The sequence below is a fragment of the Platalea leucorodia genome (assembly GCF_965183815.1).
Source record: "Platalea leucorodia genome assembly, chromosome: 3".
Classification (NCBI taxonomy): domain Eukaryota; kingdom Metazoa; phylum Chordata; class Aves; order Pelecaniformes; family Threskiornithidae; genus Platalea; species Platalea leucorodia.
The window spans coordinates 6,398,816-6,426,132 of NC_138825.1; the positions used below are offsets into that span (position 1 = coordinate 6,398,816).

Below are 27,317 nucleotides of genomic sequence, written 5' to 3' on the forward strand. Positions count from 1 at the left end.
CCCATATCAAACCGAAGACTCTGCTGTAAGGTGACCTAGTTAACTTTTTGGTCTGAACCAGAAATAGCATCCTGTACCTGGGAAGTCTTTCCTAATATATTTAATTAATTACTGAGAAAAGTTACTCTCTCTTGTGGTGGGTAATTGGGCAGTCTGAGTCAGGAACATAGGTGAGGACAAGCCAGGGCTCCCACCTGTTCCACAGCCTGTCAACAGCAAGATAATCAGATGATTATCATCCACTCTCCTCATTTAACCACAGCTGAGCAAGGCCAAGCAAGGGAATAAGAACAAGGCTTATTCCAACTGGACCAATTGATTTCTTGTATAGGAATTCCCCCTGCTTGACCTCAGGGATTTCAGCAGCCTTACATTGCTTTGGAAGAGTTGCTTTCATGCTCTTAGCCGTTCTTTGTGCAGATTACCCTTCCTTACAGTAAGTAGCACTGAACTCAACAAGCAGCTTTGAAACCCAGATGTTTATCCACCAGGCCCAGGATACACGTGCTTCTCTCCGCCTCAAAGACAACGTCGCTTTCCGTTACATGGTCTCCCTTCTATTTGCATTTCTAAAAGCTACTGCCATAAGTTGTTGCCGAGAGCCAGCACCACCAGAAGATCTGCCTCCCAGATACCGACGACATGAAATAACTTCCAACTGAAAATCCCTCCTTTATTTGCTGTGTATGTGCTGAAGCATGTGATCAATATTTCAGTAGCCTCACGTAACATCAGATGAGCAACAGTCCAGAACATTTATTCCTTCGTCTTGAAAACTAAGAACTTGCAGTGCGTAGTGTCTCACATGGGGTACGGTGACAGGCCGGATGAGAACAGATGGGACAAACGAAGGCAGTTTGTATTTTCATTGCTCTCTAACCTGCCAGCATGGAAGCTAACCGAAAACCAGCTACACAACTATTATTTTTCGTCTTTCCCCCCTCAGCTTGTTAATAGGAGTGCCTCCCTCTTATCCAGTAACCCTGGAACCGCCTTTACCTCAAGTTAAAGCGCAGACGCATACAAGAAGCCTGTATTTACAACATCCAAAATAAGCAACAGTTACAGTGTTTCAGGAAAAACTTAGGTGACAAAAACAAATGAGAAAAACCCCCACTCTGCTGACACTACTCTTAAATCTGAAATGCTCCTCTCCCAATACCCAGCTAACCTGCTGCAGGCGCTTTCCTGGGATTGTTTTTCTATATAGCATTCATTTCAGATTGCATTCAACAGAGAACTTCTTGGCAGAACACGTTAGCTTTTATCACTACTTATCTTTTATAAGCCCTACTGACAGTTTGGGAAAGAATTTAATTTTTCCCTTGAAAACAACCACCGCAAAAGAGACGCAGCTTTCCTCCCAAGTCTCTTCTCCAGGGACACAGTGTCAGGGACCTAACAAAGTACGTAAGCAGACGGGATACCACCATGGGTTACAGAGCCAGCTGTATGAACACGCACATGGATTTTACAGAGGTTTGGTCAGGAGGTAAATTCCAGCCATTGCGGGGCTTTCTTACTCAGCACTTACATCAGTTATTTAATGGATTTTCTCTTCTATGCAAGGGCTTATGCATAAGAGCGCATATTAATTGGCAGAAAGAATAAGCATTGGTTTTGGTGGTAAGCCATTATAGAAAGAGTATAAAGAAGAGCAAAAAAGTTAAGCTAAATCAGTTTAGTAAGTTGTGCATTGATCTGAGTGATATTAACAGCTTCATACAGTGTCATCAAAAAAGAAACAGAGCGGAGCCCGGGAAATACACATATAACACAAGGAGTAGCAGGGTATGACCTACCAGCACAGTTTTGAGGTGGTTGTGCCGCTGCGTGAAACAAAGATCCTCTCCAGAAGGTTGCTGTTCCATCTAGATGCAGACTATTCCCCTAACTTGAGAGGGCACAGTTTGAGAAGTGCCCCCATGACAACTCTCCAGCCCAGGCCACAGGCTGTTCCAGCGGGTAGAAGAGCTGTACCTCTGCACTCACGGTCAGCGTTGCTGTGGGCACCACCACACACACACACACACACAGCCCCTGAGCAGCTGCAGCAGCGCAGTGCATAACACTGCAGTGTTATAGATGGGCTAGGCAGAGTTTATTGACACTTAGCCATATGAACACCCTGATGTGATCTCATGCTCCCTCAGTGCAACTCACAGCCAGCTGAAACAGTCCAGATGACCTTCAGAATTAGCCAAATGTCTAAGTTTGTGTCATTCTCCCAAGCTGGCAAATTTAAACAAGCAGATTTTGGGTGTAATGCACCATACAGCATTTTTTTTTTGCAGTAGCATCAGAATCCGGAGAGGTGAGTAACAGTAATAATTACTTGCGCAGTAAAAAGCTTAAGCAAAAACCATGCAATACCCAAGCACGCCTTCCAGCTGAAGTCAGGCTACCACCTAGCCCAGCTCCCACCGATGTCAGCAGGACTCCAGTGCCAACCAGCACGAGAGTCCTTATGGTGCACAGCCTCCTTCCAGAGGTCAGCTGTGGGACGTTTGTAGCATCCTTGTGCTTTTACATCACCAGATAAAAGCCAGCACAATACAAAGACAGCAAGCGATACTGAGGACGACAGCTACTTTATTCCACTTGTTCCATGCAGGGACTATCTAGTGCTGTCAGTCTGGCACCTTCTGCTAGCACCAAACAAAACTTCACAGCCTTTGTATTTCAAATACTTTGAAGCAGCTGTCCAGCAGTGAAATCTTTTCATGTGTAATTAGACCATTTTGGAGCTGTAAAGTGAGCATATCAGTAATGGGAGCTTTACCTATCATGATGAAGCACGTATGTTGTAGGAGTAATTAAGGTTAACGTTTAAGAGTGTGTAAAACAAGGGGAAAACATATATGCTCCTCAGTAATAAATGTTCTTTGGAATAGTCCTGGTTAGGAAATTATTTACTACTCATTATCAGATGCTGACACAGTGGGCAAAACCTTTCTGCTGTGGGCTCCACAGATTGCATTCATCCAGGTAACCATGAAGCCAGTGGAGCACCTCCAGGATTGTCCCAGGAGCGGACATTGCTCCTTCCTGACTGAGCTGCTAGAGACGTCCTTGTGTGGGAGGGGAGGGTGCACGCTTAGAGCACCCAGGACAGAGCAGCCTCAAGGCCACCCTAATTTATACCACGCCGAACCTCTGGACAGCACGGCCCTCAGATGAAGACTCAGGTGGTGCACAGACGCCTTGGTCTATACCAAACCATGCCGCGATTTGTGCTGTGAGGCGTTTCCCAAGTTCGGCTCTGGGAGCTGTAATCTCCAGCTACAAGGCTCCAGGTTATGTTCAAAGCTCTGGGCAGTTTACACCTTTCTTTCCTTAGTGCAGTCAGTTACGTTTTTACCACCGCCACGCCACTTGTATTCCTGCATTAGCTTGGCACTCCTCCAAAACTGAGCTGTCAGCCAAAAAAAACCCAACAGCTTGAGACTTCAGACCTTGAAATAAATAAAGCTCGCCAGAGAAAATTATCTCTAAAGGCAGGGAATACTGCGAGTTTCTCTAGTAGGGTTTTGATCCTATTTATTTTGGAGATGTTGCAGTACCCTAATACCAGAGCAGCAGCCAGCAAGGCAGAGAGGCTCTGCTCTTGAAGCCACATTGCTTTGAAACATCCAGTATGATGTTCAGCTGTTGAAAAAGGACATTTTGCTTCTTGAATCATGAGTCCTCATTTTCACTCTCAAAAAGCTCACGGAAAGATGATGACCGTGAGAAAATAAACCAATAAATCATAAAAAAATAAAAAATAAATCATAAAAATCTAAATATACCCCCCAACCACACATGCATTTATACACACATCCACACTTGGGATGAAATACCAAGTACCCACGCTTGTTATGGTCTGGTTCCAGAGTTTCCACAATTCCCAGAGTCAAGTCATGCAGGTGTTCCAGACAGGATCTTCAGTTATTTTCGTACTGGAGTAAATTTCAAAATACACGTGCTAGCTTTTCTAACGTGCATTTAATATGTGCTACTCTACAAAGTGAAAAAAGGAGAATTCACCAGGGTCTTAGGCCAAGACATGTGTCTCCTTGTTTTGTGGAAACAGCAAAAGCAAGAAATCTTACACGGGACAGGCAGGGAAACATCTTCTGCTGTGCCATGTCTGCAGCATCTATTTAGCGTGACTGAGGAGAAAGAGAAGGGCCTGGATGATACATTCTCCAAAGAGGAAACCAATCCACCAAGGCAGAACAGTGCAAGACTAATAATCCAGCAAATTTGCACTACAAAATGCTAGCACGACATAGCTACTGTACAAATGGCACTCCTTGCAGGAGAAATAACAAAATACTTTATGCTAAAATGATGTTATCTATTGTTGTGACTCACCACACAGCCCCATGCCTTGCGTCACCCGCCTTTCCATGCTGTTGGACATGAATCCAGCTGTGCGTCACCACTTCCCTGGCAGAAGAGATTTCATATCAAAAAAGAACTTTGTTGTTGAACTTCCTAATGCTAGAGGTGTTTTGCAAATAATACAGCAGCCAGTCTTGGCTAGGTACAAGACAAACAGTCTCACTGCAGCAGCCAGCCTCTCTGCTGTTATCCCATACATGATTACCGAGCCAAACAGGAGCACCAAGGGCCAGTTGGTTTGTGGCACTTGGAGGCTGAAATTAGACACTGAAGGAAATAGACAGAAAAGAAATACAGCGAGCTTGGGAAGTCCCAGTGTTAGTGGTGTTTGCCTTCTAGAATGACTTATGCTTCAACTTGCTTAAACAGTTTTGAGCGTTTTTCCCCATTCGTTGGCACTGATATTTTTCTCCTGTTATTAAATAGGTTTCTCTTTCCAGTCAGGTCTATGAACCATTATGTTTCAATTCAAGCCTAACACACCTCATTTATAGTACAGTGCTACACAAACCCTCTGGCTATGAGGTTTGGTTATACACAGGTCTTGTAATTCCATTTTTGTGGCCAGTGATTCTAGTAAAATTCAAAGGTGAAACAACTACACTGTACTGCTTTCTATGGGAGGAGAAGGAGGTTTGGCAAGAAAGTAAGACATCCAACTCCTTCCCTGCGGCACCACAGAAGATAAGGACATACATTTAAGGCATATATACATGTAAGGCATACATTTCCCCCTGCGAAGGCAAGAGGCGACACAGGGAAGTCGGTGCACCCAGCATTGCCAACACAGCCCAGCGACCCTCGGGGTGGCCCAGGCTCCTGCACCCACTCAGGATGGCTACACCAAGCCCGGTGGCTGCTCTCCCCCTCGCCACCAACACTCATCATCAGCCTCCTCCCGTAAACCAGCGGCCTGGCCGCATGCCGCGTCTCACCCGCTGTTCAGAGGGCGGCAAGGCGCTCGTCCGTACCGACGTGACGGATGCGCTCGACCCCTTGGCCACGCTGGCGGTGGTTTGGTGCAGGCTCTGGAAGAGGCAAAGCCCCAAGCTGTAGCCGGGCCGTGAGCTCCTCCAGTTTCAACCTGTTCTCTGAAAACCCACAAAGGAGCGGAGTGGCACAGTGGGCATCGATGCACGTGAGCTTGGCACACCGATCACGCCATTGACACGTGAATAGCGGGTGGCTCTTCCAAGACTCATTTATCAAGGAGCGAAGAAAGTTGTGGGTACAAGGAGTCTCCTGCATACCTTTTCTACGGCATGTAATTTGACTACGGGCCAGCCACTTTATCCTATAAATAGGACAGCCTAAGCGAGCCTTCCTGGAGCTCTCCTCCCCTGGAGCTGGGACACCTCTCAGGGCGGCTCCTCAGGGCAGAGACCCTGTACCAACAGCAGATCTTTGGTAAGCGACCGATACCGTGCATAACCTCGTAGTACGGTAACTTTGATTTTGTCTTGGTAACTTTGCGTGCTGAGTTGATGCTAATGAAACATGATACAAATTTTGCACGTACAATCCCTTAGGCATAAACCTTTGTCCAAGTCTGAGACTAAGATTGGACCTAGCTGCACCTAAGCTCCATCGGGAGCTTAGAAAGCAAGGGGGTCTGCTCTGACCCTCCTGACTCAGCGGGAGGGCCTTCCTTACGCTGCGCCTGTCCGGTCTCCGGGCATCATTCCAACGCCAGCGTAACCCCATTTTCCTTGATTCTTCCACAATAGAGCGAACCTTGCCATCAAACTTTGTTAAGTCGCGCTTTTACGCCACCACGCTAAAAGCACCGTTGCCGATACCTTTGCCGGTGATTCCCGGAGCTTTCTGAAGGACCGCTCGGCGGAGGCAGCAGCCCGCGGGGCGCTGAGGGGAGCCGCCGCCTCCCGCCCCTCACAACCGCCCGCGCCGTTGCCAAGGAGGCGGCGGGCGGCAATGGCGGGCGCGGCGCGGGCCGGCGGGGCGACGCGGCGCTGAGGCGAGGGGGACCCCGGCCGCCGCCGCCGCCGCCGGGCTCCCGTGGTTCTTCAGGTGAGCGCCCGGTGAGGGGTGAACCGGGGCCGGGTGGTGCGAGGGAGGCCGGGTGCGGCGGGACGGCGCCGCCCCAGCTGCGTGGCGAGGGGTTGGGGTGGAGGCGGCGGGTTGTGAAGGCTGGATCCGGCCTCTCCGCGGGCCCGGGCGAGAAGGGCAGCGTAGGGCACCGCGGGGGGTGCGGGCCCCCCTGGGGGCGGGGGGGCACGGCAGGAGCGGCGCCACAGAGCTGCTGTGCTTCAGAGTCCTAAACGAAACACCCCGCGCTAGGCACCAGCACCCCCCTCACGCCTGGCACCGCTCTCGGAGGAGGGCGGACTGGAAGCCGCCCCAGTTCGTCTTTCTGCATCCTCAGACAAGCAAGTCCTTACCGCTTCAGCGCGGCGTGGGCCAGCGCCAGCCCTGCAACGTGTTCCCTTTCCAGCAGTTTCTCTCCCGTTAAAGCCAGCCTTCTCTACAGGCCACCATTCCTCTGAGTCGCAACCCAAGGGAAATCAACCGACACCAGATTTATGCCTTACCTGGCTTCTCCAGGGCCCTCGGCACTTCAGGCTCTGCGGGAGCGGTTGCACGCCCCGTTCCTTGCTCCTGGCTGCGGCATCGCCTCGTCGCTGACTCCCCAGCAGCCCGGGGGCTTGCAGAGAGCCCCAGCTCTCCTCCCAGCTGGGGAGCAACCTCCTCTCAGCCCCTGTCCCCAGCAGCTGTGGCTCATATACCTGATGGCCGCTGCCCCCCAGGGCCGCCTGCCCTCCCTGAAGCAGCCTAGCCCCTTTCTGTTACCTTGCATTTTGGAAGAACACCAAAGGGACTGGAAATTTAAGGCAAACTGAAGACAAAAGGGTACACATCTGATCTAACCCAGCCATGACCTCGGGACTGTCTTTACAGCGCTGAGGACTGGGCCCAGTTTCCCAGAGGGCTCAAGATCTCAACACAAGATTGACACCTGCTCGGTTCGGACAAGAAGCGCCAGGGAAGCGACCGTCACTCAGGGCTAGGCTATGCCTCAGCCCGAGGCAAAGCATTTCTTGAGAGTTAACACCCAAGAAGGGGTCAAAGAGACAACCCAGCATTATAGGCTATTCATTATACTGGAATTCAGTTTTAGGAGGATTTTGCGGCATCACTCCTATTAAACATTAGTCACAGCCAAAAATCCGGTGCAATTATTGCTATAAAGCTGTAAATATAGCGTGGCACTGTGACCATGCTGGTTTGCTTTATGCTGGCGTATAGGGCTCATGCTTATCTCTATGGCCAGCATGCAAACGGATTAAATTTAGAAAGTGCTAAGCTATTTTCTCTCACTAAACAAAACACACATGAAAATTTTGTTTGCTGGTTTGTGAGCAGTGATAATTAAAGGGATGTTTTCAACTTGAAAGGTTGAAACTGAAAAATGTTGCAAACTTTAAAAAAGGAGTCACAAGCGCTTCCAGCAGCAGTCAGGCACCAGGCTTCGACAGAGTGAGCGAGTGAGAGCGCTGGCCACCAGACCTTCCCTCTCTGTCAGTGTACCTCGATCACAGCTTGGAAAGCTTTGTGAGAAAACAAGAATCTGATTAAAATTATTTTCTTAATAGTAGGCATACCAGGAAAAGGATTAATCTGAATTTGAAATGAGTTCATGCTCTCAACCAAAACAATGATACAAGCCGGCAGAATGAAGGTAGTGATTCTGTTGATGTTTGTCAACAGATAAAATTGTTACTAAGCAGATGTTACAAACTTGGGATTTATGATTATAGCTTCATGAAGTCCTCCCCAGAGCATGACTGTCTCAAAGGCATCTTAACAATTCCTTATTTTCCATTAAAAGATCTGTTACAGATTAAGTGGTAAAAACTCTATGACATACATGTGGTTGGTAGTATTTACTTAATGAAAATTTGCAGGATGCTGTAGTTATATTTTCATTACAGAAGCCTGTTTCACTTGCTTGTAACTTTACCTGACTCTGGGTAGAGTTTTCTGTCCCACCTGTCTTACTTTGATTCTGTTCCTGTAGAAACTTCTGATAAAACTTGATCCAGTCACTTTCAAGAAATACTGCAAAAAAAATTAACTGTCACAGTTAAAATGTTACGGTGTTTTTCATGTAAGTTGTTGGTTCTTAATGCTTTGAAGTAAAGACTTTAAACTTGGTAGGATCTCACTGGTGGTTGAATCGAGATAACAACATACTTCAGCGTTGTGATGAAAATCATTTCATTTATGTTTACGGAAATAATTTTGTTACCGTGTGTGAAGTATTAAAAGAATACCATGATAAGCAGCTCAAAAGCACCAGGAAAAACTGATCAGGCTGAACTGGGGCTAAAATTGTAATGGAGTGTAATACATTACCCTGTGAGCACAAAGGAAAGTGTGCAGTAAGTGTAAGGTGTGCTGTCAGTCTCATGTCCTGCGTGAGGCAAAGGTTGTAGGGAGCAAGTAATACCTAATCATGCCGTTAAAATGGTCGTTGGACATATATACAGGGACATTGCAAGAATATTGTGTGGATTGCTGTTTTTCAACCCTATTCTGTGGCGTCTAACACATGCCTTTCCCACCAGGGCTGCTGATTCTCCCGTTGCCTCTCGAAGCCGCTGCTGTTCCCGCGACAGCCTGTGCCACTTGCGCTCCTGCCCCTTTGCTGTGTCACTGCTGTAGACGCTGGCAGGAACAGGAACATCAGTGGTGGCAGGTGTTTACTTACAACTAGTAGTTGCTTGGGTGTGTAAGATGCGCTTCAGGTTCAGACTTGCTTTGCCAGTGTGTCGTCTTACCCGCTGGAAAACACGGCGTTCTGGGACATGCTTATTCTGGATGCTTGTACTTCAGAGGCTGAATGTAATGTTTGTGCAAGAGGTAGCACTAGCACTGTTCTGAATCTCAAGGATAATCCATAAAATAAACCCAAATCCATATCCATTGAATATTATATCCATTTGTGACTTCATCGAGTGTTACTAACAGATTTTTACCAACTGCAACGCTGCTCGTGTTCTGTAGCGTTACTAACCTATTTCCATGGAGAATGTTGTTTCTTCAGTGTTTGCAGCTCCAGGGGGGAGAAAGAAGGGAAGAAAAGGCAAGTTTTGATCCTAAATGAGTTCCTGAAAAAATGCTGTGCAAAATCCAGGGTGCAAATAATGAATCATAGAATGGTTTGGGTTGGAAGGAAGCTTAAAGATCACCTGGGTCCAACCCCCCTGCCATGGGCGGAGACACCTTTCACTGTTACAGGGGGAAGAAAGGATCCAGTTTTTGGAAGTAAACCCAAGTTCGTTGCTGCTGCAGGGTGGTGGGAAAAGGAACGAGAGTATGAGAGAACACTTAAGCTTGTCAGCTCCATCTAAGTATCTTTAGAAACATTTCTTTTGCTGAATTTCAGTGGTGTAAGTACTGTAAGAGCCTTCCTTGCAGTACCTTCTTGCTGCTCCTCGCCACAGCCCCCGCAGAATTTACACCACTTCTTTCCCTGTGCTCAGAAGCCAGGAAAAACTTCCTGTATTGAGGATTTGCTCAGAAATTACTTCCTAACATTTCAGGCTCTAAAAGCTAGACTCCATAGGGGACACTAGTTTTCGCTTCTACCAGGGCATTACCCAGATGTAGCCGTATTTCTCAACTCTAAACTTTAGGACTAGAGTGCTGCTATAGTTGTAACCCCTGGCAGTAGAAAAAAATCATCTCTGCATTTATTCCCTTTCACAGGACAATATGCCACAAGAAGCACAACGTGGTAGGGATGAGAATAAACAAGCCACAGGCGACAGATTTAAGTTATTGTTATTTAACTATTTAATCATGCAATGTAAGAATATACCTTGTATATGATCAGAATGAGGGTTGTGTAAGACCTACACAGAAGAGAATTTAGCATTTAAGCAATGTCATATGTAAATGGAGAAAGCCCCCAAACTCTGGGAGCAGCTGCCCTATTCTGACCAGATTTCATTGCAAAGAGAAAGTCTTTGCATTTTTGTGCCCACTTAAAACACTCGGGCAAGCAAGCAGCTTCTAGTAATAATGCCATTCAAATAAAACGTGGTGTAGAGCTGGTCAAAACTGCTACAATGACAAACGGGTTTTCTAGCAAAACATGGACATTTTACAATGTTTTAAGCGGCTCCATAGACTAGAAAGGGCAGCTTTTAAGTGGCTCCAGGCATTGTATGGCCCTTTCCTACTTTTTCCTTACTCCTCTCCTGAAACACCTCTGCTATTTTAACTCTGTTACAGAGGAGGAGCAATCAGCTGCAGTCAGAGGGTGTAATGGGGTTGTTTTGCATATCATGGCCAGATGCGTGGGGAGAGTGCCAAGTAGCTTGTTTAGCAGGGGAAAACACAAGAGGGACAGTTCTCAGAAACCTGTCAACAGTAAACTTGACCGCTGTCTCTGTTGCTCCAAAAATAGGCTGGCCACAGAACTTCAAAAGAAATGAAAGACAGTAGTTATAGAAACGACAACTGGCACGCTGTACCTGCGGTACAAACATTACCACTCTCCCATCTATTCCCAATACAATTAGCCTTCATTCATTTTTTTTTTTTTTTTCTTTTCCTGCAGTTTTCTTTCAGGCTTCGTTTCTAGAATGAGAGGAGTTGCCTCAAAAAATCTGTTGGAATTGTGCATCTTTCTACGTCTCTCTCTTAAAAAATCACCTTTTCTTGGACATCCACAAAGCACCCAGCAGTAGCCAGGCAGATGGCTGAGTGGTCCCATTTACAGGCTAGATTGCTAATAAAAAAGAAAAAACCCACAAACCCCAAGTATTCCCTAACAGGATGCTGTTCCTCCACGTTTTTTTGTTGCATGCCCTGTAAGCGCACTGTCGTTTTTGGAGGACAGGCTGACCCAAGGCTTGCTAAAGCTGATAGGAAGCTTCTCATCCACTTAAGCAAGCTTCAGAAATGGTCCTTATAGCGTCTGACCCTTGCTTGGCCCTCCAGCCACAGGTGCTGAGACTGGCTAAAAGAGGCTAAAAAGCCTAAAAAAATATCCGAATTGAGGGAAATGCAAAGCTGGTTTCCTGCACCACACTTTTCTCAAGAAGCACGTGTTGCATCACTTGGGGGAACCTTCTTCCAGGCCAGCGCCCTGCTGTCTGCATCCCTTTTTTCGCCCAAGGGTTTTGCTGCAGAGAAATGCAATTTGTTCTTTTATGTACATAGCCCAGCAGGAAGATCATGCATTGGCTACCAAAAAAAAAAGAGAGTGCTCAGGTACTGATGAGGGGATGCTAGTATCAATTTTAGGTTTCAGCAAGTGCGGAGGACACTGTGACTTGCGATTTTTCCCCCCCCCCCCACTTTGAAGTACTAAAATGACAGATGATCAGCCTCCCCTTAGGCTTCCAACTAATTGTAGATTATAACAGTTCCTTGAATGGAAAGCAGCTACCTTACGGTTTCTTAACTTCATTTTCACCTTGAATGAGACTTCTTCCGAACAGTTTGAAGACTAGAAAGAATAATTTTGCAAGGTGCTGCATGTGTTTATATAGTCTCTATATATGCTGTATATACTATATGAGATAAATTCATTCAAAGCTTCATGCTCTGTCAAGTTAAAGTGGATATTTTAGTGCCTTGAACATAATTTGATTCCTGTTCTTACTGGCATGTAATTATAATCTCTTCTCCGAGTTTGCATGTTTTCTCCTCTCTCCATGCAGAAATCACTTCCTTGAAAGAAGACATTTTTTCGTATTCCAGGATGTTACCGGTAGATAACAGACTTCTAAACTTACAAATCTACAAACTTCTTCAGTGCATTCACCAGAAAGACAAGAAGCAAATAGAAAAGCTGGTCCAGAATGGATTCCCAAATCTCATTAATTTCACAGAGCCTGTGGAAGGATATAGTGCCCTTCATTTGGCCTCCATTAAAAATGACACTGACATGTGCAGCTTCTTGCTGGAACAGGGAGCTCATCCAGATGTCCGGGACAAAATGGGATGTACTCCAGCAATGAAGGCAGCTGAGCTAGGCCACGAGTTGGTTTTGGATTTATTAGCAAAAGCTAAAGCAGACATGACTGCTGTGGATAATGAAGGGAAAGGTAAGGAAGAGGGAACCTTATCAGACCAGAAATACCATAAAATGACCCCTTACTGTGTTACACACTTGCTACGTATGTTGTGTCCAATCTGCAGAGAGGAACCGTGGTTGAGGGTAATCCTTACGGCTCAACAGAAGCTATTGGCCATAAAAGCTTTGATGAAAATGAAAATAATTCTCCCTGAGCAGTCCAGGCCTTTAAATCGTAGGTCTCTCCAGTACACAGCTGAAAGATAACTTGCGATTGAGAATCATGTTCCTCCCATGACCTGTCACATATTAAATTCTGGTTTACTCCCCAAGTTCAAAGGCCCCAAACTAGAAGTCTTTTTTGCATGTATATACCCTAAGAGAGGCTAATGGGTCTCTATTGAAGGAGTTTGTCTGTTTAGCTGTGAAGCTTACAGCCTAAGTAACCTTTCTAATAATTTAGTATTGCACCATAATCCCTGCCATTTTTCTTTGCAGGTGTTTTGTTTTACTGCATTTTACCTACAAGACGGCACTACCACTGCATGCAGATTGCCGTGGATTACGGTGCAGATGTTAACAACTGTACTACTGATGGGAAGCCTGTATTTCTACAAGCCTGTGAGCAAGCTCATGATATTAAAGAAATTTGTCTGAATTTCTTGGAAAGAGGAGCAAATCCCCATGCAAGAAACCCGGTATGAATATTTCTGTAACTAAGAACATATATACAGAATAGTTACCAGACGACTAGAGTATATGGCCGTAAATCCTGACATTGAAACACAAAGCAGTGGCAGGTGCTCAACTCTGTGGCCATGCCTATTCTCTTCTTCTGTACCACCCTTTTTTGCAGGAGCAGGCATTTATGTCTTCTGCTTGAACCACGTATCCTGATTTAGATTTTTGTAGATTGGAGTGCAAATATTTTACAAAACCAAAATGTGACTGGGCCAGCTCTTAGGAGTTGCAGTTCACTGTACTTCAGTGGAGCAATGCTGATTTGTACTTTGACTGGATGTGCCCGAAGGTTTTCAGGGTTGAAATAACGTACGCTAAAACATGAGTCCGGCATGAAAAAATCTGATGGGGAATCAAGGCAGGGACGAGATGTAAGAAGCTCTTTCCTCTCTTTTGTACATCTGTCTTAGTAATATATTTGTTTACTTCCTTAATTTAACAAAGACCTGAAGGACTGAAGCTCTGTGCTGTTGATCATGTCAAGGAGCTCAAGCTTTCCCTTAAAGCTAGCCACGGCTTTTGCTTTGGTCCCAGTTTTGCAGTATCTTTCCTAGCTTGTAGCTATAGCAAAACCAATGTTTGGACATCCTTATCCCACCCTCGTGTGCATGTGTCCACTTCATGCACTCAGTGCACCTGCAATATGAGAAACCTGCATTTTTCTTTGTAATATGATGGACACGTACCTGGTCACATAATAGGAATGGGGTGCTAGGCCCAGAGAAGGACGGATATTGGGGAAGAATGTATGGTTCAGTGGAACATATCCACGGCTCACTGCTCTCTTTGCCCCTCTGTAGAGTGGCAAGTCAGATATTCCAAGTGTTGCCGTGGGCCAACATGTTACTAGCAGGCGATCCCTGACCCAAGATGTGCTCTGTTCTTGGGAAGGTCACGAGATCTACCAAAGTCAGCCATCGTAAAGAAAATAGGTACTGCTAATCACAAACATACACTATTGTCTAGAAAAAGAGATGGCACTACTGTTTAGAATATGAACTTTTCCTCTTAGAGCAGTAGTGAAATTCCCCAGCTACTCTGCCTTCCTCATAGCACTCCTCCAGCCATAGCTCCTTATGCTTTTTTATGATAGAGGTGGTGTTTTGTGTTAAATTTTGTAAACGTGCATGAGAGCATGCACACAGAATAAAGAATTCCTTAACTAAGGAATTGATTTTCATAAGTACTATTCAAGGGACTCAAGCCACTAATGTACTCGAGTGGCTGGGATTTGACTACTCATATTTTAGCAGCATTATGACTAGATTCTTAAAGTTTACCTACAAGTGTCTTTGAAACTATTAGACTTGTCTCCTTTTTCGGTAATACCTAAAAGGAGACCTTCAGTTTTACGCCACTTTGCAACAATCAGATCATATTGTCCCAACCTGAATTAGCATACAAAACAAATTCTGAATTGTTTTCTTCCTACCTTGCAGGCCACGGGTCGCACGGCCTTAATGGAAGCCGCAAGAGAAGGCGTTCTCGAGCTGGTGCATGGTCTGCTTGAGAGAGGAGTTGATGTTAACCTGTTTGACCTTGAAAGACACAGTGCTGCGCATTTCGCAGCCAAAGGAGGCTTTTTTGAGGTATCATCATTTGTGGTGTTAAAACATTGCTGCAAAGCCAAACCTGAGTTGGTTGGTTGGTTGGTTGGTTTTTTAGCTGGGTATTTCTGTTAGTGTTTTTTGTTGTTTTGGGGTTTTTTTTGTTTGTTTTTGTTTTTTTGAGTCCAGTACCTCAGCTGATCAAAGCATAATAATCAGCAATCAAAAGCAGCTTCTTTTTAAGTATCAAAGGGAATCCAGCAGTGATAGAATCTCTCATAACCGCAGAGCCTTTTTTGCCAAGGTACCTCTGAGTGTGTGTGCTAGTGTGGCTGTCTGGTGTGAACAGCTCCATCGAAGAGCTTGTTTCTCTCAACATGTAGCGTGTCACAGCTGTGTAACTTGGGTGAAACAGTACCATCATAAGGGCAGATGCAAACAGCTGCAGGTAGGCACTTTCTTCCTTATCCCCTGTATCATCTTCAAAGTATATAAAATTATGCAGTTTTGATTGTGCATGCAATGTCGGTGTTACTTTAAGACAGCGGCCTGCAGTAGGCTGGCAGGAATGAAGATTATCCTTGATGTCTACAGCTGAAGGAGGTTTCTGTTTCCTCAGTTAAGTAAGCACAGTACTATAGAAAACTTGAATGTTATTTGCACGCTGATCACCTGGCCATGGGAGGGAAGTTCACTATATAAACTGGGCATATATGATATTGTATTTCTTTGTAAATCATTCTCACACTTCCCCATCTTAAGAAACAGACAAGATTTTTGGTGGTACTGTCTTTGGTTTTCTAGATTTTGAGGATTATTTCAGCTTATAATGGAGACTTGGGCCTGATTGCTCTGAATGGCAATACGCCTCTTCATTACGCTGCAGAGGGAGGATTTGCAAATTGCTGCAAGTTTATAGGACAAAGAGGTACATTAAAAATAAGTTACTTTGCAGCTATCATGTATGTTCTTCTGCTGTGCTAAAGGAAAGATTGCACTTGGGCATTTATGAAAGATTTGACTCTCTGAAGTATCGTGTGGCATATGTAATTCTCATTAAGAAGTGCCTAACACAGGCTATTACGACTTATTTCTACTAATGTGGCTGAGATAAAGCATTCCTTAAAGAAAGCAGCAGAAACATCATGGGTTTGTATAATTTAGAACTGGACTGTATTAAGTGGTTCTGGTTTTAGTGGTTTTTAGAAGTATCATATTGGATCTTCCAACAGAAAATTAATTTTTGGTTTGCTGATCATTTAAAAAAATTATCTCCGTGTAGTCATGGAGAAAACCTGGCACCCATGGGTGTCGAAACATACTCCAAAGAAGCTATGATCGTTTTCTACCTTAATCAGATAATTGTATCACTTCAAGCTTTGATTGAAGACCACCATGCAAAATCCTGCATTCTGTTCTTCTGATTCAAAGGTTTAACTAGTGGTCCGTTGCCAAATTGCAAGGTTGGGGTATAGAACAGTGAGTGACATTTTAATCTTTGTTCGTTTCTTCTTAATGTTGCTCACCACTTTAAGTAAAACCATAAAATTTTCACTGAACTCCTGCCTTTCTGTACATATTCATGACTGGACAGATAAGTAGACCATGGGTTGCCCAGTGAATCTCCCTTTGGGAAACAAATACGGACACGTGGCTAACCTTTCAGTCCGAGATCAATGACATGGTTCCATCTACTATCGCTATTTATAGTAAAGACAGTATAAAATTGTAGATCTGTGGCAATTAGTTGCATGTATATTACAAGTCTCTCATTTTATGTAATCACTAATTACTAATTCCACTGCATTAACAGTGAAATTGGGTCCGTATTTTTAGGCTGTGATCCTACGTGGACAAACTTGTTAACAAAGACCCCAAGAGCCATTGCCAAGGAAGGAGGTTTTAAAGCAGCAGCAGCAGAATTGCGTAAAATTGAAAATACCTTTAAAAACCAGTCCAAGCCTGGGGCTAAGGAGGACAACCCCCGCTGGGCGCTGAGGCTATACGACTGGTCCTTGGAGCACCAGGCTGCCCTCCGCAAGGCGTTTGAGGCTGTCGACCAAGGAGATGGGACGGTAGCTAAAGATGATTTTATATCCGTTATTCAGCAGCAGTGCGCCTTTGTGGACGTTGAACAAATACAAGCTATTGCTGAAATGCACGAAGGATCTCACCCTGAGGGAATCAACACTGAAGAATTTTTTAAAGGCTCTAAATACCTGCAGAAAAGCTGTCTTATAGCGTCCTTTGGACCCAAAGGGAAGAAGGGGAAGAAAGGGAAGAAACGAAGAGGCAAAAGAGGCATTGCCGTCCCCGTGCCGATTTGCGTTATTCCGAAGAGCGCATGTCCGCGTAGGGAAGATGGCTTCCCTGCGTACATGATTGAGGCTATTCAGAACACTGCTGATAGCTATCATTTTAACCGAGACCACCCATCTTCCCATCCCGTGCACGATGACCGTGCCTGGTATATAGATGAGCCAAGGAAAACGTACATGAATATTAACTACCTTGTCAGAGCAGGAGACATTCTGTCTCTACAGAAGGCATTTGAGGAGGGCGTGCAAGTAGACACCAAAGATAAATATTACAAAACACCTTTGATGGCTGCATGTGCAAGCGGGAACATAGATGTTGTGCAGTATCTTCTGGAGAAAGGGTAAGATCATTTCAGAGATTTTTTTTTTTTTTTAAATTGCTATTTTGGAAGGGCTTCCAAAAGCATAAATTACCAGTGAACACTGGGATGTGACAGACTATGGTTTCTTTTTTATTTGCATAATGTTTAATACTAAAGTTAGTTCCATAAGATCCTGAGTTACAGAGGGTTAGTTTATTATTTTTCACACTTTAGGAACAGGGAAATAGAAACACCTAGGAGGTAAGTTCACCAGTCTGAAATTTTTGGTGTCTGGGCCGTTGACATTTTGGTCACATGCAGAGCACCTACAAATCCAAGTCTGTCGGAACTGCAGTTAGTTCATACCCACGTCTCAAATAGCGCATCCTCAAAACTGAACTCTTTAAAATTGGACGAATGATTTTGGGGAAATCTGGCTCAAGTGACTTGCCTGAAATCATCAAGGTACTCTTAGCTGAATCACCAAGGCAATCCTGGACTTCCCTGTTCCACGTGCCAGGGCCTTTGCATGTGAATGCGTTCACGGGATAAGCCTTATCATCACTTTCCTCTGCAGCCCCAGCAGGCTGAGGCAGCAGGATTTACACCAGAAGCGCGTGCTGCTATTTAGTCTGTTCCTTACTTTAGAAGTGCTTCAGCAATTTTGTAGCCTGCAGACACACTTGTGAAAAATCTCAATGACAGCTTAAAACTGAAAGCAATTTAAGAAAGATTCAGTCGTACCTGCGTAATAGTGTAATCTCTTTTTTTATTGCCAGACTGCTGTAGTCCTACAGACATTCACAGACGCTTAAATGAACATTTTTCAAAGATATTTACATTAGCTTTGTTCTCTACCTATAGCTTGAATTCATTTTAACATTCATTTTGAAGGATAAGTGGCTGTAAGTCATTGCTCCAATTCCTGCAAAGACTTAACAGCACCCTGGTGATTACACTGACATTCCTAGGGCGTATGGAAAGTTGTGTAAATGTGTATATTCAGGTCTTCCAAAGATAAGGATGCAAGAGTTAGCAAATTAATCTCCCTGCTTTCGTCAAGCCTCACTAGACAGCACTGGAGTCACATCTCCTCATATTTAACAGTTAGACCTAGCAATGTAATAACTTAGTTAAAAAAAAAAAAAAGACAATTTTGAGATTTTTAAATTTACAGAAATCAGAAAGTGGAGAGGAAAGTTATCATCAGTACAGTGTTTAGTTTTGCATCTCTCAACAGCATGGACTTTCAGATACTTTCAGTTTGGCATGGGAGTTCAAATACTTTTTGCAACACAGCCTTTTCAGTACAGTATCACACATCCATATCGAATAGAAAACAAAACATTTATTCAGAGCTATAGAAAATGCTGATGCTTAAATATAAATTCATGGTATCCGCTTTCTATCTTGTTCCAAAAAGACTCAGAAGTAAATGAAATTTGTGCTAAAGGCAAATTCAATGTTTGATCAGGAGAAAATGCTGAGGAATTTTTAAGTCAGTGCTGCGTTGTCCCTGTTCCCTTCGAGCGGTTTGTTTCTGATAGAATGGAGTTAGCAAAAGGGATTCAAGGGCGGACAGACTATCAGTACAGGCATGGAGGTTGGGCTGAGAGAGAAAGTAGAGTAACTGGAACCACTTATTTTAACGAGAAATATAAAGGAAATGAAAACTGCATACGAATAAACCATAACAGCTATGCAACTGAAAGATAACAAACGTAAAACTGGTAGGTCTGGGGAATTTACTGCGATAAGATCTCACCAAAGGCAGAATTCCAAAAACGATTAAAAAAAATTAAACAAGAGAAGATAAACAGATGAATCTGTTCTTTTGATCTAAAGTTAAATATTAACCATCTGAACTGAAAAGCAAAAAGCTATCCCTGGAAGCAGATTCTTTCATAGTTTTTCTTCCGTTTCCCTCCCTCCGTGTCTCGTGGGGAGACATCAGCTCTTTGTCCCTAGAGTAAACGGGACAGTGACCCCAGTTCAGTTTGGGACCTCTGGGCTGTCCTAAATACAGCGGAACGTAATTCACTCTGCTCGAGTACTGGGGAACCCCCTCATGAGGCTTTGACCCCTTCTGAACCCACACATGGTGCACAGGGGAGATCGCAGATCTGGGCATGGTCATGGACTCCCCTTTCTTCAAAGATACGGGGGAACCGTATTTCTTCCCTTTTAACACCGTTGAGGGGCTCTAGCGGCTCGTGCTCCCCAAGCCTTGCTTTTGCACGACCCCAGCCCAAAAGCTCCCAAGGCAGCCAGTTGCTAAAGGGCTGATAATGCTTTTCCCCTCAGCTTCATCCAAAGGCAGCATATTGCAAACGCCTCCCCCAAACTAGCCCTTGCATCCTCCAGAACAGGCCGGTTTTAACCTGGGAGCAGAAACTGATCTAGTCAAGCGACACAGTGGCTGAAAAAGCTTTAAATCCTCAGATTTTCCGAGACAGACATTCTCTAAATCATTTGTAAATTGGACAGTAGGCAATTTTGCCACATTTTAGAGTACCTGTTCGTGGCCCAGAAGCATTCTTTTTTGAATTCCTTGATCTGCTTTTTGCCATTCTCAGTGAAGCTGGAGCACAAACACCAGCAGCATTTTAGAGGACTAAGCTGTTTGAATGCCCATTTTTCTCCGTACCTGTGAAAACCTCCATGTAGAGGACACTGTGTTGGCTTAGAGGGGGATATGATCACCACCCGGGCACACACTTACAATTAATATTCCATGACAAGCTATATATCAGGTACTAAAATGGTTTCAGAGTAGCAGTAGCAACATGAAAATATTTATTTACGTTGAATATGCCATTGCAGTGGGCAGTTAACATCGATTGTACTTGGAGCTGTTACTGGATGTAGTAGCTGGCTTCACCTGCCACAGCTTCTCTTATTCTTTTGTAGGGCTGATGTAAACGCAACAGACAATTTCATGTGGACGCCTCTCCATCACGCTTGCTATAACGGACACCTAGATATTGCTGAACTGATCGTAAAGGCTGGGGCAGCAGTGGATGCGCCTGCAATAGGCAATGCAACCCCGCTAATGAGAGCCATTGAGATCTGCAGATTGGACATCGTTTATTTTTTAATCGATGCAGGTGCTGACATCCAGACTACAAACAGCAATGGTAAATATCAGTGTCTCCAAAAAAGGCCTGTTTCCTTATATGTATACATGTTTTATTAAAAAAACACACACCTAAGTTCTTGGAACACTTTGAGAAGGGTTCTGAATTTATGGTTGCTATCAGGACCGGGATGAAGGTAAGAGTTAGGTTTCATTAGTTTTCTACAGTGTGGAATGACTATTGTGAGTAGTCAGCTTTCCTAGGTTTTATGCATCTAGAAAATAAAGTAACATGATTAAGGAGACTGTTGCTCCTCACAAGATATATACAGAGCTGTAAGTGGCTTTAATGAAAAAATTCTGTCTAGTTAATAATATTATTTCCTGGCAAATTGGATTTTAGTTGTGGCCAGTGCATACTCTGCCACCCATTTAAGTCGCTTATTTTTTATGCACAGGCAGCACTGGTTAAAAAAAAATTCTTGCTGCTTAGCATGTAAATATTACTTCTTGAGAAAAAAATACTTAAGAGAAAAACAAATCTGAACCGATACTGAAGCGTTACCTCCTCGCAGCAGATCCCTCATTCACTATTATTTCCTCTATTTTCAGAGTAATTTAAACAGTTAACAGTTATCACATTTAAGCTCTTGCTCTAACATAGGAAGCAACATTGCTACGTAACGAGACTTTCCTTCCCAAAATGCCTTATAGGTGAAACCCTGCTTGTAGAAGGGATGTGTATTCTCCATTTGTTACCACATGAAGTTCTAATGCACACAGCAATTTAGTCTCGCAGCTACTTTACAGCCACAGGGTCTCGTCTCATAAGCTCCAGGAGAGTTTTTCCTTTATTAAGCATTGAAGGCGTTCAGCCCCGTTTACACCACGGGGCTTTCCCCTGACTCCTTGCCAGTCCCAGAGCAAGTACTAGAAGAGGTAGATACCTACAATAACTCTGTCTACATTCCTAACCTTGTACTATGCTGGCCGTCTCCTAGTGCTAAACACTCTCAGCTCTCCAAGATCAAAATTACAACCTGCAGGACCAGCATATTAAGCTGCAAATGTCAGGACATTAAGAGCAAAGCAACCACTCCAAGAATTCCTGCAATATTTGGTTTCGAGGCTTGTTTCTGCAAGCCCTTATTTCTGCAAGCAGCGCTGATGACTGCCAGTCCTCACACCACTGGCAGGCACGCTGCTGGCACACTGAATGGTTAACAAAATAGGGGCCTAATTAAATTCAGTTGACTGTAGTGTCATTATCCAGTTGCAATAACAAGTGCCAAGGTTCATTTTCGTGGCTTATACAGGTATTTGTTTTTTTAAATACAGGAAAGAGTGCTCTTGATATTGCTGAAGTATTTGCAGATTCTAGAATAATTGATCTGCTCCAAAATAAACTGGAAAATTTGCCAAAAGTACCAGAAAAAAAAGAAGCAGAGAAAGAAAAAGTTGTGAAGCCAAAGTCAGCTTCTACACTGATGCCTGTAGAGGTACAAGCTGTGAAAAAAGAGGTATGAGAGATGGTAACAAAGGACTGATTTCCTAATAGCAGAGTGCTTCTTTCTTTCATTTATTTGCCATCCATGTCTCTCTAAAGCTACAAATCGGGCAGTTTTGTTAAAGTGAGTATTTTCAGAAGCCAGTGCTTGCTCTTGCCAGTACTAGTACTTGTTCATTGGTTGAAATTTTGACTTGTTAATTATGTGAACTTCACATCTTCCCCAGTCCCACTGAAGAATTATGTCCTATATCACCGACAGGACACAGAAAGACATTCCCTCTTCTTTTTTCCCCCCTCCTCCTGCAGTTTACGATCATCCAGCTCTGTTGTGGTAAATACTGAACAACCGGTAACCGTAATTTCTTAAAGGGAGCACCTGTTTCTTCACAGGATAAGACCAAGGCCCTTCAAATTAGTAGAAAGGTCTTTTTATTCTGCTAATCGAACTCATTGAGGCGATATCGGGCTTGCTGACTTCTCAGCTTGTCTCACATCCTTCCTCTTCTACTGTTGACCTGAGTCCTGTTTCTCAAATCCCACACTGATGTTTGACTGTTGTACTTCCGAGTGCCTTCCCTGCCCCCGCCGGGAGCCTTGAGCACCTTACCATTGCCCCGGTTCCCCAGCTGACATCAGCCTCCGTGACCACGTCCTGGTCGTCTTGTTGTGGATGAGATCTTCCTGATTTACCAGTGGTACCTGTTAGTCTTAGTTAGGGGTGCTGTTTAGAGAGGAAATGCAATTGTATCTGTGTTGCTGGAACTCTCCTTTAGCAGTCCTGCCCGCAACAGTGTAGTAAATATGTCCCAGTAGCCAAATCTCGGTTTCCCCCTTTCAAACATGTTTTGAATTTGTCAGGGATAGTACAGGACTTTCAGAGGCAGGAGGAGGACCACCTTAGGCGCTTATTTATTCATCACCCGGCACAGAATGGGATCACCAGTCGTACTAGGTGATTGTCTTGTGAGTCTTAAAGAGCAGTTAATGTTTTAGTGTCCAAGAAGGAGAGTCATCACCTAACTTTCAAAAGGTTTCCCTCACAAATTTTGGTTATAAAAATTACCAGCTTTACAAAAAACAGATTCTGAACAGATTAAGAAAAATACACACACAGTAACTAGATAGCAAAAGATGCGTCAGAAGATACAAGATGCGTGCCTCGCTTCCCAACGCAATGCATTTGTATAACCGATAACTTCTTCTCTTTCAGCCTTCACAGATATCTCTGCCAGTTGTAGAAAAATCCATTCTTGAAAAGACAACACATTCTCCTAAGAACGGTGTTATTCATCTGAACTCTTTGATAACCAGTGGTGCTACTAAGAGAGATGACATCACGTTCAAACCCAGAAAAGTACGTACAGTAGCAAGACATGAGCACAGTTTCACGTCAATTTAAAGGTAGACCTTGCTGTAGATCGAAAACCAGAACCACCTGACGAAATGACTTCACAACTCAACTAGCTTATAGATGATGTGACGCAGGCTAGAGAGAGTGCCACAAAACAACTAAAAGGGTTCATATATATGTGTATATAGATTATATACATACATTATACATACATTATATACGTACATAACTTGTGTAAAACAAGTTATCATGGAAATCAGGCTCTTACCAGGTTTTAAAATAGGATTAAAGTGGACTGACAGTAAAATACAAATGCAACCATGTTCATGGTATGGATTTTTACATTCTTACACTTAAAGGATAGGAGTCCTTGTGCATGGGACTGGTGCTTCTGACTTGCCTTCTCAATTCCTTATCACATGATTACTTATGTCAGTGACAGTTACTGAACTAAATGGATCACAGTACACTAAATATTTACTTCCTAGAGTTAGAATACTGGAAATACAATTTTTGTGTCAGGGACTTGTTAATACTTATTTGCCAATAACTGAGAAACAGAAAGATCATCAGAGAGAAGTAATTTTTTTTTTTTTTTTTGTCCTTAAAAAGGAAAAGAATACCATTGCTGACTGAGAGGTTTTGTTTGGAGTTTGTTTACTGTTTCCCTAACCCTGATTTTGGCTAGTTTCGGCGATGGTCTCAGGGGAATAAGGCTACATGGCCAGTGACTCTATGGTTAATTACTATTTTCCACTCTGAGGACCTTGGGCCGGAGTCAGTCATTCTAAACAATTAGCTTTGGATCTTCTTTCCCATATTATCCCCAATCTGAGCCCATGGCATGTTATACATTGGAAGTGACAACAAGAGAATGCTGTGCTTATACATACAGAAATTGTTGTGGTATCTTCCCTGGGAGGCGGCACTAGTTTTCTTCTGTATCTCAGGATGGAAAAGAGTGCTAGAACATGGCTGTTTGGCCAACAGTATCTTCTTAATGCTTCAGTTGCAGAAGTCGTGTCCAAATTAACTACAGATATCTTTATTTTCTAGATTTGGGCCCCCGAAGCTGCAACAGAGGAGCTAGTAAGGAAGCAAGAATTGCTCCGTGAACGCTTTACCCTTGATGGCCACTCAGAAAGCTTCACGACCCCCTTTAATAGAAAAGTTATGGAATAAGCACACCAGCTGGAAGAAGCTACTTCAGCACATATTTTGAGGGGACGAACACTTTACTCCTCTGTAAGGAAGGACTCATGCAGTGCTCAGTAAACGTACCTCAGTTATGATAAAAAAAAAAAAAGAAACAAACCATGTAGCAAGTTTTTCCTCTGTAGATTATGTTGCTTACACACAATCTTTTTTTAAGGGCTTAGTCTGGAAAAAGGTTTTATCCTCGTGTGATTCTAAGTCTTGGGGCCGGCTCAGTGTAGTTCATGGGATGGCCACTGTTGTGACACACACATGTCCTTTGGCTTTGTAGAGGTATAGCTTTATGAGGCTATTTTTCACCCCAACATAAGACTTTCTGGAAGATGTAAGTGTTACCCTCTCTACTAAAAGAGTATTAAATATAAAGATATGAAGACAGCATTCAGAAATTGTTTAAGACACCGGGGTTCTTGGTTGTCTGCAGAGGCAACAGAAAGTACAGAATTTACAGCCAGGACTACTACTGTAGCTTACTCCTTTCACATTCTCCCTCATGCACTTGCAAGAGTGCACAAACCTTTCTCCTCGCTCACTGAGGATGTATTCCCCAACTGCAGCGTTGCAAAGCTGTCATCGAGACCTTTAGATATTTTCGGCAAACTTGAAAAACATTCAGAGATTTTGTGAATGTGGGTTCTTCTATTACGAGCTACAGCCACAGCTAATTCAAATCAGTGCTTGCCCCCACAACAGCAAAGTCAGCAGATATTCTCCCTGCCATTAAAATGAGTTCTTTGGGTGGGAAGGAACTGGTGTCCTAGAGGTGACCTGACCAGGCTGCGGTATTTAGTGTGAAGAAAAGGTACTGAAAGTTCATTATATGAAGTGTATTATGTCAAGATTTGTGTGATAGGACCAGGCCAAACCAGCCTGCGTTCTGCTGAGAGACTCAGCGCCTCTTGAATTCTGTTGAGTATCTCTGCAAAATGGTTGGCAGCAGAGAAGTGAACCCAATTTGGAGCTTCAAAAAGGCAGTAACAGGTGATAAGTTTTGGTTAAGCAGAGGCTGGAAATACTGGGGACATTTAGCTCGGAGAGGAAAGAAGTGGGAGGGAATGCCATAAAATAATCTAAAGAAGCAAAAAGCGTGGAGAAATGAACTCAAACCTCCTATGCTTTCACAGAATACAAGAACATTCAGACTACAGAAAAAAAAGGGAAAGCAGCGCACAGATATTAAATACTCCGCAATGTGCAAATAGCCTGTGGAACCCTCTAGCCCAATTATCCTTGGAAACTTAAAAAAAAAAAATATTCACATAGATTGTGAGAAGAGTCTAATTAGCTAAGGGATAAAACTCCCTCGTGTTTCAGGACCTCGGCTAATTACTGTTGGCACATGACAGAGAAAGTTTTCTAGCAATGCAGTTTGCTCCCCGATTGTCCAGCGTGGGGATGTGCGTGTCCCTCAGGAGAGGGAATGACACTGGCCTAGACAAACACTGTAAATTGGATCAGCTTCTGGTTTGATAGTACCCGTTCTTCACATTTCTTTTAACATTGTGAGACTTCAAGAGCTGTCTGGCTCAGGCATACAGCTAGCTTTGAAAAGTCGTTTTCAAAAACATACTCTTTTTTTAACTGCAAGTCTTGAACTCCAGAATCTGAGCTTCAGACGGGGTTCCTTCCTTCTGATTCATCATTTCTTGTAATAAGAACCAAGTTTTGCCCTTGTTGGTGTGCGCAATATAGTGTTTGCATGCCTGGATATGCCTAGGTATGAAGAGAGCAGACTCACATTTTTCAAGACACCACCACCGCCTGCATGACACCGCGTGCAGCGACCCCTTTTTAACTCTAGCTGCACATCCAAATGTGAGCGTGATATTTAGTAGATAACCGAGACAAATGGAGAGCAAGTAGATATATCTGGTGAGACACTATTTTCAAATACCACTATTGAACATGTTATTTGTATGAATGTGGTTGTGCACAAGGAGTTTATGACAAGTTGCTTACATTGAGAAAATATCCTGATACAGTTAGCATTTTAATAGTTCAGTATAAAGAAAGACTTCACAGGCAAGTGAGATACCATTTCAAATATCAGCTGTCTTGAAATTCTTAATATCAGTGTATCATCTTTGCCTGTCAGCATAAAACTTCTGCTGGCTGCAGATGATTGTAAATAACAAAAAGAATAGTGTGAAAATTAGCTATAAAAGGCAGCACTGGCAAGGAGCAGGATGCCCATGAATAGCTCCAAGTAAAACCGCATCTCTAAAAGGAAGAGAGGCGTGGGGTCAGTTTGCTAAGCAGTAGCCATCCCAATAAAATCAAGCAGCAGAATCATGAACTCCTAACTTGCCCTGTAAGGTAAAACTCTGTTTCTGGCAGAGCTTTGTCATGGAGATCAGCTAGGAGATCTCTCCTCTCTGGAAGTACCATGGAAGTACTCCTCACTTGGGCAACAACTGCTGCGTTACGGTACGGACCGTTTTCTGCTGGCTGCGTTCATTAGGGTAACTAAGCAAACGGACAAGAACTTGAATGCAAAGGGAGCAAGCTAACCTGGCCCGCAGAAGGGGCCGTCTCCTGCATCAGTTTGGATCACATTGTAGAATTAGGCTTGTTGGCGAGTAGCCTCCAAAAAGGTTGTTTGGAGAAGAGAGCGCTGAGAAAGGGCCATTTTCTGTTTCCATAGGAACTCCTCGTGAGCATCATCCACGGGCTTTTTCGTCGCAGCCAGAACAGGCTGCAGAGTCTCATAATCTTCACATGTTGTCCCACAAAAAGAGAGGAGGGAAGAGTGGTGCCGCAGTTGTACACAACACGATGGCTGACTAGAAAGAAGTATTTGTGCTCCTTTGGCCTGCTG

The 27,317-nt window shown here is 43.8% G+C and overlaps 2 protein-coding genes across 2 annotated transcripts in view; one reads left to right on the plus strand and one right to left on the minus strand.

The window, feature by feature from the left end:
* PAK5 (p21 (RAC1) activated kinase 5) overlaps positions 1-4,408 on the minus strand; it is a gene marked incomplete at both ends in the record, with an annotated part of 172,196 nt that extends 167,788 nt beyond the window's left edge. The window contains one exon of the mRNA XM_082305228.1: positions 4,360-4,408. Within this exon, the coding sequence (XP_082161354.1) occupies positions 4,360-4,408 (49 nt within the window). The remainder of the gene's footprint in view (positions 1-4,359) is intronic.
* A 7,716-nt stretch (positions 4,409-12,124) lies between these two features.
* ANKEF1 (ankyrin repeat and EF-hand domain containing 1) lies at positions 12,125-24,466 on the plus strand (the record flags this gene model as incomplete). The annotated part of the gene is made up of 9 exons (XM_082308039.1): positions 12,125-12,470; positions 12,938-13,137; positions 14,620-14,769; positions 15,532-15,655; positions 16,564-17,386; positions 20,258-20,484; positions 21,762-21,943; positions 23,144-23,287; positions 24,341-24,466. 9 exons carry the CDS (start codon positions 12,125-12,127, stop codon positions 24,464-24,466), a joined length of 2,322 nt encoding a protein of 773 aa, XP_082164165.1.
* Positions 24,467-27,317: the final 2,851 nt, after the last annotated feature.